The sequence below is a fragment of the Lytechinus variegatus genome, chromosome 16 (assembly GCF_018143015.1).
Source record: "Lytechinus variegatus isolate NC3 chromosome 16, Lvar_3.0, whole genome shotgun sequence".
NCBI lineage: Eukaryota > Metazoa > Echinodermata > Echinoidea > Temnopleuroida > Toxopneustidae > Lytechinus > Lytechinus variegatus.
The window spans coordinates 25539869-25553298 of NC_054755.1; the positions used below are offsets into that span (position 1 = coordinate 25539869).

A 13430-nucleotide genomic window follows, 5' to 3' on the forward strand; every position below is an offset into this window, starting at 1 on the left:
AACGTCATAATGTTACATTCATGAAACACCCCTGCAAGGGGGATATCAATGTCATTCACACTCATCGATTTTTAATGTAATCTCGATGTTCAGTTACTGAAGACTATATGGTTGCCATTAGTTACTGATATCATATCGGTATGATTTTTCTAACATTATCAGAAGATTGAGAAGAATATATATTTTTTAGACTTTTATTTTCTAATCAGTCTTGAATTCCCATCCTTTGACACAACGAAGATGTCCTACATGTACACTTCGTGATTTTGGGGAGCTATTTACGCCATGTCAGTGCAAGAACGCCCTTATACCACACCTTTGCACACCACACGTGTGCAAAAACGGGCAATGTGTAAGGGCGTTTCTACACTGATACAGTGCGCAAAATGTTTCACTAAGGGTGTTCTTGCACCGACACAAACAATTATAAATGAATAACATGGATAACTTTCATGATTGAGAATCTACTATTAACCAATTACATGCACCACACTTGTATGAGTTTTTCTTTTTGTGTACTTATAAATACCATACATGCAACATTAGAGAGTTCAAAAGGTATATCATTCCGAGTTCACAGGACATGAATGTGACATTAGGATTATGTGTGCATTTCTAGTCTAAAAACTCATGATGTAATTAGATCATGCTCGATAAATACTGCTAGCTCTCTCTATGTAGTGCATACTATACTATAACTATTAAAAGAATAGGAAACATTATCTATTTCCCATAAACCTTTAAATACAAAGATAGTACAGTAGAAATATAAACTCCTCATTTTAATTAGCATGTATCATGAGACAAAAAATTGTACATTTATCAAAGTCATATTAACCATATCATTCATAAAAAAAATTCCTCAATTAGTAATATGCTAATCATGGTGTGTAATGGGTAATCTCGTTTATTGATACAAAAATTTGCAAGGCCTATTAAAAGCAGACCTTTATTTATGACAATTGATACATCATAAACAATTATTGAAGTTTTTGTGGGTATTTAAAAGTGCCTCAAATGAAACGTGTGAATGATTATGCAATGTTTTGAAAGTCAAATGATCAACACTACAAATTTGTTTCTCAGAGTATATAATACATTTTCTCTTCAATCTTGATTGCTTCAATTCATACTACTAGAAAGAACAACGCTGAAGAGACATTTAACGTAAAATTTACAAGCATTAAAATGATTTTGAACCATTCCTCATGGAAAATAAGCTTCCAAAGAATTTTCAAAATTCCCAATCCTTGTGCTAAACCTATCTGTGTACCCGAGTGACATATCTAAGTGTTTCGCACAGTACCTTGTACCCGAGGTCCCTGTAATAGCCTGCATGGCTCTACCAGTGTAATGGGAACGATTTATCAGACCGTGACATTACATGTTTGTCACAAACATAAAGAATCATACATGACTGCTGTTCATCAGTGTAAAAGGCCCCCATTCACACTCACTCTGAATTCCTTCAAAACACCCTGGTGGAAAAAATTTAACAAACAAAAGTCCACCCCAAAAGGACAAGTCAACCCCAACAAAAGTTGATTTGAATAAAAAGAGAAAAATCCAATATGCATAACGCTGAAAATTTCATCAAAATCGGATGTAAAATAACAAATTCTGACATTTTTAAAGTTTTGCTTAATTTCACAAAACAGTTATGTGCACATCCTGTAGGGTATGCAAATGAGGAGACTGATGACGTCATCCACTATTTCTTTTGTATTTTATTATATGAAATATGGAATATTATATTTTTCTCCTCATTGTCAAGTAAAACAACGATTAATTCCTCCCTGAACATGAGAATTGTTTAATACTATATGATTCAGTGAAGTTGGTCCTTATTGTCAAATCTATATAAAATGAAATATTGTATAATTCAAATTTTTTTTCAAACAATAAAAATAAAAGAAATAGTGAGTGAGGGACATCATCGACTGTCTCATTTGAGTTGTTCATATCACTGTTTTGTGAAAAATAAGCAAAATGTTTAAAATGTCGTAACTTTCTTATTTTACATCCGATTTTGATGAACTTTTCTGCGTTTTTTATTTGATTTTTCTCTTTTTATTTAAATCAACATTTTTCTGGGGTGGACTTGACCTTTAATTCACTGACCCTGATGAGAATCTCATCATTTTCATGAACTTTTTATCGTTCATCCAAAACTAAAATATTATTTTCCTGCAGTCTGGATATATAGCAGTTTGCCAACTCAGTGAATTTTTAAGCAGAAGTTTGAAAATCCCACAGGGTCCTGTAACACAAAGGATAGTGACTAATCATATGCTTGATTTTCACGATTGATTGTACATTGTAGTCAATGGAATTGATCGTAAAAATATGTTCTACGATCATTGCTAAGTTTTGTGTTACAGGCTCCAGAGCTCCAATTTTTGTAGTCAAAGTGTTTGGAAGCATTCCAGAGTTATTTCTTCTACCATAGGATTGTGTTTTTGCAGGTTTGTGTGAATGACCCTGCAGCCTACATGTATATCATACACAATGACAGCAGTACTAAAGCATTTACACTGATGGACAAACATGTATGATTAACAAATGAAAACATATTATCATCAAGTAAGTAGTACTCACAGAGACACTCATCAAGGAGAACCCTTATAGTTCAAAGATGACGAGACAAGCTGCTTACTGCTTGCGCAACCGACATCCAATATATCAGTAGTGGCGAATAAAAATAATAGGACCTCACTAATGGTGCTCTCACACTGCCGCACTGATCACAGTCAGTTCATGTTGGCCCCCGATCGATAAGTGGCTATATCTTGACCGTTATGGACCAAAATGCTGCCACAATTATGTAGTATACAGAAATACAGCCATACATACATACATTCCCAAAATATTTAAAAACTCTCATGTACTGTAACTGACCCTAGGAGACATGGGAATTTCCAGACATCGGTATCCTGACACCGGTACCTCCAGTCGGGCCATGACGATCATAGATTCACATCATCTTGACAACTTGACAAAAAGAGAACACCGTTCTCAGTATTTCGGTCAAGAACGGTCAAGATGGCCTCTCACCAGCCGATGACTGACTCAGATTGTCTGTTGCCCAAGTGTGAGAGCATAATAAGAATGTTTTGAAGAATGCCAGCAGGAGCAGCGCAGCACGTCATCTCTGAAATAGTTGGTCCAAGTTCATTGTAAGAACAGTATCATACACCTCTGACAAGACAATTAAAATATCTGAGAAATGCATTTGGCTCCTGTGCTGAACTGGCTGATTAAGATAATTACCACAAAAATGCACAACACAAGGTCATTAACCGTACATTCTCCTTTCACTTCCCTCACCTACGAGTATAAATGAATGTTAGATATCTGACCAGGGGCTGTTTCATAAAGCTGTTTGTCAGTTAAGAGCAAATTTAAGAATGACTGGTGAACCTTAAAGCACTTAACCATCGCCGATTAACATTTTGGTGTATACCGTTTACCACAAGGTTCACGCGTCGTTCTTAAAGTCGCTCTTAATTTACGAACAGCTCTATTAAACACCCACCAGAACTCAATTGACACAGTGCACAGCCTTCCTATTTGCAGCCATCAGACCTTTCTTTTTAACGCTCTTGACCATGCGCAACAACTGTGTAAACTTACTGGAAAATGAACAAATTCCAAGACTTAAATTGGATTAAAGCCTATCTTCTTCCAAAACACACCCCTGACTTCCTGTGGGTTAGTAAGGTTATCGGTCCCTGCAATGCTCGCCCGATTCAATGTGGAAATAGCAGAATTAGTGTTAATTTGCGGCTGGCAGACACTACGAAGCAATGCTGTTAAAAACACACATCCTTTCTGTGAGTGCCTATGGCAAACGTGTGAATGATGTGGCCAGTCCTTACCATGATATGAACTGAATGCATGAAGAACCTTAGTGTAACTTTTCTACTGAATATGACATATTTTTGTATCAGAAGTAAGGTACCATACCAAAAATCAGATTTGCATCTTTCATGCAAGAATCCTGCAAGCGCCTTCTCATCACTAATTCTCATACTCATACACAAAACAATCACAAATGCAAGAAAGATGCAGAGGGCCTTCATTGCAAGATTCAAAGGGACTCTGTGTCTTCCTGCATATCAAACTCTTTTGTCTGTGATAAATGTGAAGATTAGCGATGAAAAGGCGCTTAAAGACTTTGGTGTGAAAGACGCTGCTGTGATATTAAGTAAGGTGTCCTTATAAGCCCACTACACACTTTATGATCGATTTGCGATCCAATTGTGGAGAAATGCATAATAGCATTTGATGTGGACATTCCAACTTGAAAATCTTATCAATTGATGGTCTCGAACTGGAACATACCATGGACCTACTTATACCTGTACCTTCTACCCGTACCAATTGACTCTCAAAATTTGAAGGGTTACTACACATCTAGAGGTTGAATGCCGGTAAAACAATTGTAATCTCTAATATCCAACCAATGCAATGCATCTTTTTACGGATCGGAGGTACATTAACTGGTAGGCGTCTCCTGCCATGTGTCCTGTGGGTACGTGGACTTAAATGATAGGACGAATTGCCACTTGGTCTACAGACACTTGGTCTACTGCCAATTTGGTCTTATCTCACATCGTCTAATTCCATTTTGTCTACAACAAGTTCAGCAAATGACCATTTGGTCTAATTGATGGGTGGTCTCATTACCATTTTGTTCAATTGCCAGTTTGGATATACTCATTTGATCTAATATTCACTTGGTCTATACCATTCAATGAACTGATTATAAACCAAGCTTTCATGTGACAAAGTGAGAATTAGACCATCTGGTCATTAGACTAAATGGAAGTTAGACCAAGCAATGATAAGACCAGAACAGCGCTTGGACTAACATAAGGGTAGACCAAGTGAAATCAGGCTCGATGGTGTCACAACGGTCTGAGAATAAGACCATCTGCTGGAGGACCATATTGATACAATCCAATGATTAATAACCACTGGATCGTATTCTGAAGTAGGGTTTAATCCAGACCATGATCTATTCAAACTCTGTGCTAAAACTAAGGGAAGCCAAATACGTTAGATATTTTGTTAACATTGTTTCTTTCTTATGCTTTTTGAGCTCTTTCCACATTCTTCAACAGTCAGAAAACAATTTTAGCTTTTATTTCCTGACAGTTATGAATGATTTGAAAGTCGAATAAACTGATAAATTGAACTTTATGTCGCAATTGGCATAGTTAAACCCCAACTTTATACCAGGTGGCTGTTTCATAAAGCTGTTCGTAAGTTAAGAGCGACTTTCAGGACTAGTAATCCTTTCGTGTTAAATGGTTTGGCACATAACACAGGTTCACCAGTCGTTCTTAAAGTCACTCTTAACTTATGAACAGCTTTATGAAATGCCCCAGAGTTCAAATTAAACCCACATTCAGAATACAGGCTTATGTCATTAATTATCCTTATCTACAAGCTGCAAGAAATGTAATGATATAAACCTACCTCTCTGGTTCTTAAGACACTATCAGTAGGTAGGTTTCTCTTGTTGGGAAGCTGTTCACTTGACTTGGTATTGATCTTGTCATACAACTGCATATGGAAAAAGGAGAAAAAAATGAGGAAATCATCAATTAAAGGATCATGAAGAATAGTGTTTCACTTCATATTGTTCAGTAGCGATCAAGTACCAAGTACTTTGAGACCTGATATTGGTTCTTGTGGCAGTTATTGCAGTCATGCATACTTGCTAACCAATCAAATTACTGAGAAATGTCCAGAAACAGAATTATATTTGAATTTCCTATTCGATAAAACATAAATATTTTCTAAATAGGTTCATTATCGCGGATTGAAATAATCACTAGAGGGTACCCTCTAGCGATAAATATTTTCATTGAAAGAACTCATGGGTTTTCACCCCAAATAGGAATATTCATAGGAACATTTTAATAGCAGGTATGTTGATAAATGTCTCTGACAACATAGGTTTATGAACTTTCAGTGAGTGTTGTATTTAAGACTCTGTCTGATATTTGATCTGAGTGAACAATCACCAAAATTACAAGCGTCATGGAATTACATATTTTTATTTCTGTTGGTATTTCAAAATGGTTCAAAATCAAAACAAAATAAAATCAAATCAATATTAAGATGTAGTTAAAAGTCAGGTTTTGTGTTGGGTAGGAAATGTTTGGTCAACTGTGAAGCTCTGTACAAAACAGATCTTTATCTTTATACATTTTACCAGGAACACATCATTTCCTGATAATACGACTGGGTAATATAGTTTTTAATATTGAATGAATTTAAATAATCACTTGTTATTATATAACTGTATGCTAAAAGGTAGTATGGTAAAAAGAATATACAGATTGTGTAACAGTCTTTTTTTTTCTTCACACATCCAATACTGGAAATGCATCACTGACTTACATACATGGGCTCTGAATGCACATCCACATATTCATACTGTATAACCACCACAGACAGCATCATAAAGTTACACTGTATGCATAGTCATATTCATGCACCTATTACGTTACACCCATATTGATTGCTCCTCATTAACTAATAGCATTCCATCCACACATACTCAGTAGTTCCATAGCATTTTCACGACAGTTCCCACACCTTTTCCTCGACAAAGCACCCCAAAATGCAATCATAGACAGGATTTTTCAAACTTACCCGGGTAGATAAATTCAGGGCAGCCCGAATGTTTGATATATCTCACATTAACGTCCCACTCGGAGCAGAGAGTGTCACGCACTTAAGACATCGACACGCGGGGGTTTACACGTAAAGCTGTGTCTGATTGGGAGGGGAGGACGAGTGGGCTAACGCATTTAACGTGAGAAGGGGGAAGTGATTAATACGGCTGACCAAAGATACTCATACTCAAGAGGAAGGGAGAGAGACAGAGAGAGAGGGGGAGAGGGTGAGAGAGGAGGGAGGGGGTGGAGAGAAGGGAAGAGTGAGATACATAAACTTTAAAGGGGATGGGGGGGAGGGGGGAACCAAAGAAAGTTTGGGAATAGATAGAGGGTTAAATTTGAGAGGTGAAGAGGGGGAGGGGAAAGCGAGGGGAAAAGAGAGAGATAGGGAGAGTGGATAAGAGACAGACACAAACAATGTGAGACACAAGAGGGAGTTTGGGAAGAGATAGATTGAAGGGGAGAGAGAGACTGAAAGAGAGGGAGGCAGAGAGGGAAAAGAGACAGACAGAAACAGAGGCAATCGGGGGGGGGGGGGGGGGGGGGGGGTAAAAAAAGATGAAGAGAAAGGCAATACCAAAAAATGGAGAAAAGAGAACAAGGGTGCAGAGAGGAGGAAAGGGGGGAGGGTAGGAATATACATAGGAGGCAGGAAGAGCAATAAAGAAAATAAATAGACAGACTCACAAGGTGGTTTCAAACCGCCTCGATCACAAGAATCCCCGTTAAATTACGAGAACTTTTTAAGGCTAAAAAATACCCGTTAATTATTCCTGCATTCACACTGCCCCGAAACACATCCTTCGGGATAAGTTCCCGAAGTTACAAGCATGCGCAGTGTGGTCTGATAAGCAGGCAAGGCTGGAGATTCAAAATCACTAGCCCAGCAGCCACCCACGCCGCCGCGCCCAACGACACGCTGGGATAAAAGTTCCCGTAATTTGCTTTCACATTGCCAAAACACCTGCGACCTTGGAAAAATCCTCACGAAAGTTCTCGTAATTTCGCCAAGTACCTACTATTTAGCGGGTAATTTCTTTCGGGGAAATTACGCGTAGTTTGCTTTCACATTACCAAAATACCTGGTATTTTCTGATTGGGGTAAATTTCCCGATCAGAGAATACCTGGAACTGGCGAACTTTGAGGCGGTCTGAAACCACCTACAGACAGACAGAGCAAAAGTCAGAGTAGGAGAGGAACAATTCTAATTTCTAAAGAGAGAGAGAGAAAGAGAAAGCTAATCAGAGACCAGAGCATATATGGGTTACCACTAACCCTGCATTTAGGAGACTAGAGAGGGAGGTTTTATGTCACTCTCAACAGGATACAGACCTAATTTAAAACAAATTCTCCACAATATCAATTACCAGCCATTTCTTTATCTCAAAATCCAAGACAATTCTTTTGATTGAAATTTCCTTATTCCTTCTGAAATTGGATAATGCGACTTCAGATTTTGTATCCCTGTGTGTTACTGATCTCGAATTACCAAATTGAAAGAATTTAATGTTAAGAAATTAAATTAATTAATACATGAATACAAAAATTAATCAATGATTTTTTTTTTCTGAATAAATGACGTATATGAGAGGCCTTTCTGACCATTTATTTGAATGTAATTTTGAGTTTATAATAAAACAAAAATGAATATAATGAAAAATCTGAAGGAAAGAAATAAAACCTTTGCTCTAGATCTAAAAAAAAAAAACTCCAAAGTACAAATTCATAAAGAAAATTTTTAAAATGATATCAAAGTTGTCATATAACCACATCACTCTAATCCTATATGCACTTTTAAGTCACGCAGTTCAGTTCAAGTGTCTCTCTACAGAATAGGAATTAGTTCAAGAATCGGTGCAGGGCTCATGGTATTATTTAGCTTGCCATAGTCCTCACGGGCAGTGAATTACGTCAATTACTGTCGACCTGACGCTGCATTTATTGCTCAGATCTCCAAGAAGATGTCTCAATCCAACTCTCCCCATGGTCCTCATGGTCAGGATAAGAGCCATTAAAAGACCTTATCTTATCCCTAAGATTGTCATAAAATCATGAAGTATATATACATGTACACAATCTTGATTTCACCGTTTTGTAAGTGGAAGTTTGGTGTCATCTGCATTCAATAATTCTCTAGACAATTCATTGAAAGTGAGATAAACAACTTTGTTGTTTCATGAAATCAATAAACTGAATTTGTGAAACATACAAGTCCACTTTGAAACCTAATTATTTTTTTAGTCAAATAAAATTATCATTATTTCCTTAAAGCATAAATCTTACAAGTATGATATTTTTTGTTACATTTTCTTCAAGCTATCTCATGTAGAAATGATAGATTTTACACCTTTTTCTTTCTTTATAAAAATCTATTAATCTATAATTACTGTATATGAGTAACAGAATATCCAATCGCAATATTTCATCATATTTGAATATATAATGTAAAGGATTATGACCCAAAGTAGGTTTATCATTATTAATTTCAATGAAAATGGTCAGTAACACATGAAAAGATAAATTAATCTATGGATCTTGATTACAAAATAATCATTTAACCATGGTATTGTCATTAGCTAACCATGAATTTGGCAGTGTTAGTGAATATAATGACCTTTCACAAAGCAACACATCAAGAAAGCTTCCTACATGATCTTGTAGTATCAATGTTGATATTCATAACATAACTCCAGGAACATAACAAATGGCTCAAGGATGTGGGTTCATACTATAACATGCGGCTAAGCTGATAGCGTTTGACCCCATTCACACAGAAGGTTAAACTGCAATTTAGTAGCATTGAGCTATAGTACTGGTTCCATGATATCTGCTCTGGTGACAATTGCCCACACAGGAGGTTTAGAGTTCAATTACTGTTGGCAGCACCAAGCTACAGTAATCGTAGACATGAAATCCGTTCTGTTGACAAATTATTCCTGTGGATAAGCTGCACATCAATCCAAACTTAAAACTTATTCCAAACCTATCTCTAATCCTCAGCCTGACACTATTCTAAAAAGAAAAAAGGGGGCTTTTAGCGGATAGCAACCTCTGAATCTTCAGAGAAATTATAATGAGGAACTAAACAGCCAAAGGGGCAAATTTTGGTTGATCATTCACACTGATATCTTTTAAACACCTTCACAGGTCTGCATCCAGTTATACAGACATATAGGCCAGTGTAAATGGAACTCCACAAATGCTGTTACTATAATACGAAGCATGTACTATTATGATATTGATCTTTTAAGCCAATTAACGCATCGATCGGTTACATTGACAGAGCTGGGAGGAAGAATGAAACTGTAATCATAGAGAGAGCCCTGAAAATTGAAAATTATAGAGACTAAAGTGGGGGATAGGGATGAGGAGCAGGAGGAAGGGGGAAGAGGAAGAAGAAGAGGTGGAGGGAAAGGGGAAGTGGAAGAGGAAAAAGAGGAGGAGGAAGGAAAAAGAGGGGAAGGAGAAGAGGGAGGAAGGGTAGTAGTAGTAGTAGGTGTAGAAGTAGGAGGAAGAGGAGGGAGGAAGAGGAGGAGGGAGGAGGAGGATGGAAGAGGTGATGGAGGGGGAGAGAGGGAGGAAGAGGAGGTGAAGGAGAAGAGAAAGGTAAAAGAAGAAGTGGTATAATAGTGGTAGACAACACACTTTTAAACAATAGGGGAAGGCGGGGTAAGTTGTGACAGTTTGTGCTTTTTGCATGTTAGAATTTATATGATTAATAATCTTGTTGAAATAAGTACCTTGCCTTGAAATTCAATTCTTCTGAAATATTTCCACCTATATATAACTTTCTATCCCCACACTGAAAGTCATCGTGACCTTTGAAAAAAACAATGTCAAATGGCTCAACTTGCCCCATTTACGGGGTAAGTTTGAGCCACCTCCTGGGGTAAGTTGAGCCACAAAAACTATGTACAAAATGTACGAGGGGAGAACCAGCATGTCAATTTTTTGTTTAAAGTCTTTTCACTTGCTAATTCTCTATAAATACTAACATCCTTTAAAAGGAAAAGAGCAGTCATTTAAATTTGCTCCTTTCAGCCAGCATTTCAATCGATTTTTATGGTTTGTTTGTTTTTTTAAGATACATTACCATAGGAATTACCATGGCTCAACTTGCCCCATGCTGTTTGGCTCAACTTACCCCAGTCCGAACTTAGTGCGATAATTTTGTATCCACACATTTATTATGCATCCATTATTTAAAAGACTATGACAAGAATGAAGATCCATACCTGGACTAATAATAATGTTATCATGTCTTTATTATATTGAAAGACGTGTGTGTTTATACAGCACTTATCTATTTCACACTCTTTTTTACTTTTTTGGCTGAAATTCATATTTTCCCTCTAAAAAACTACTTTTTGTTTCAAAGTTGAAAATAATGTGGTGTGGTTAGGGGTAATGCTATGGGTCATCAATACATGACACCACCACAATGTCTGACTCATTCATTATTGGCCTGGGGCTGGTGGCTCAACTTGCCCCTATGCTCAACTTACCCCACCTTCCCCTACAGACTGAAACCTATCAGTATCAACCAGTACGTTCAACATGATTCCCTTCAATGCTCAATGTAAAGTAAAAAGATCATTTTAACAGCTTTCATCATCAGGAAAAACTCTCTTATAACAAAAGAAGAACAAGAAGTGAAAGTCCTCTAGATTATTTTCAGGAAGCCAACCTACATATCTAAAGGTTAACTGCTACACTCTGCGGCATCCCAAAATACATCTTTGTCAAGAATATGATCAAGGAGGGGGAAGCATTCACCGCGCTGCTTGTCGCGCATCAATAATTCACATTCGCAGTTGTGCCAATATCATCGACAGCTCTATCAGCCTAATATACAGTATGTGACTTGAGAAATAATACAGGGAAAAATGGATCCGCCGTGTCTGTACTGCTAGGGGCAGTTGGTCAACCATCGGAAAGTGTTTCAAATGAAGAGAGAGAGGGGGAGAAGTAAAGATATAGGACGAGATGGATGAAGCAAGATTGAGTAGAAGGGGTGGAAAATAATATTACAGACAGAAAGAAACAGAGAAAGGTCTTTAGAGAAAAATAGAAACACAGGGAAGTAGACGCAGAGAAAGTCAGAAGGACATAAGCAATAATATAGACAGAAAAACAGAGAGAGAAAGAGAGAGAGAGTGAGAGAGCGATGGAGACAATGTTTAAAACGTGGAGACTGAGACTATAACATTGAGACAAAGATACCACACTAGGAGAAAGACTAAGAGAGACACAAGATAGTGATAGGGGCAGAAATAGAGACAGATTAAACAAGTGTATGGACCCAATAGCATGGAGAGAGATAGACAGAGGGGGGCAAGTATACAGAAAAAAGACAGATAGACGGAGAGAGAGAGACAAAGTGAGAAATGGGAGACAACAAAATGCAGTGGCAGAAAAGAGAGAAACATAAATAGGAAATACAAACAAAAGGTATCCACCAGTCCAATTTATCATTTCGGCAGCATCCGTTCCTTAATAAGCTCCACGATATAATCCTTTTTCCATATTTTGCCTTTGGCAAAAAGATGTGAATAATGAACAAAACATCTAAGAATGCTTTCCAAATATCTTCCATACATCTCAAAAACTGAATACAGAATTAAAAGATTCCTATTATCATTCATATTTTGTTATATACATTCCCAGTACCAATTCATCCATTTAAATTTGTAATGAGAGAGAATTACTGTGGCCTAATCTGTATAATATCACATCATTATCTGGCTTTCAGGTGTGCTGAAGTCTTAAAGCATTATAGTTGGATCAAGTACAGTCTACATGTATACTCTAGATCAAAACAAAGCTAATAATGCATTCTGCTAAGTTACGAAGTATCTATAAGGCTCAAAAGAAATACACTTGTCTTATTCATGACGCCAAAATATTTGTAAGGTTACCCCGATATAAAACTAGAATTAGCCTGAGTTACCACTGACAAAGAATGCACCCACTTTCCCACAAGAACAACATTAAAATACACTGTTTGACAATCTAATTCAGGTTTATGATCGAGATATGGATGAACACATCAAAGTTATCCAAAAGACTGAATTCCTACTATTTTTTGCTCTGATATTTGTTTCATTCTTTACTGCGCAAACTATTGTTAAACAATGATTTCCCACTTGCTGAGAACTAAATTTTCAATAATGCAGCATGAACTAATTTTGTATCATTCATACATGCAATGCAACAAAAAAGCTTCCAACTTTTCCAATATAACCAAATATTCCAGTTAATTCTTGGCATCTTTGCTCACTGCATGTTAACATGGCATGTATGTTGCATTGCATTTATTGGCAGAAAAACTAATAACATGTTTGTTATTCTGGCAAGCATATAAGCATTCATGAAATGATGCAACCCAATAGACGAAGACTTATATTGGCAGACGCAAATGTATAATAAATATGTTGCTTGCACCCCGAGGCGTTTGGATAGAGCCGAACATGACATTTTCAATGCATACGCAAAGGAGCGTATAAATATGAAATCCCCAATGGCAAACTCCAGGGTGTAAGTGTAGTTGGATATTAGATGAATATGTTTTTTTTTTAAACTTGAGAGGAAAAGAAAGCGATAGTATACAAAAAAACATAATATATTCTTACAGGAAACGGTTCAGTGTGAGAATTAACAAAGATCTACACTTAGATTAGATAGAATACAAAAAAATAATATATTCATACAGGAAATGGTTTAATGTGAGAATT

At 36.9% G+C, this 13430-nt stretch overlaps 1 protein-coding gene across 6 annotated transcripts in view; it reads right to left on the reverse strand.

Annotated features, from left to right (window-relative positions):
• The window catches only part of LOC121429451 (peripheral plasma membrane protein CASK-like), a 48591-nt gene that overhangs the window by 17693 nt on the left and 17468 nt on the right, over nt 1–13430 (reverse strand). For 2 of the 6 annotated variants that reach the window (XM_041626461.1, XM_041626460.1), the window contains exon 2: nt 5485–5571. In XM_041626461.1, coding sequence (XP_041482395.1) covers nt 5485–5571 — 87 coding nt within the window. Of the gene's footprint in view, nt 1–2598; nt 2836–2898; nt 3037–5484; nt 5572–13430 lie in introns of those variants that run through there. The other 4 variants (XM_041626463.1, XM_041626462.1, XM_041626464.1 and 1 more) reach the window with 3 other exon arrangements.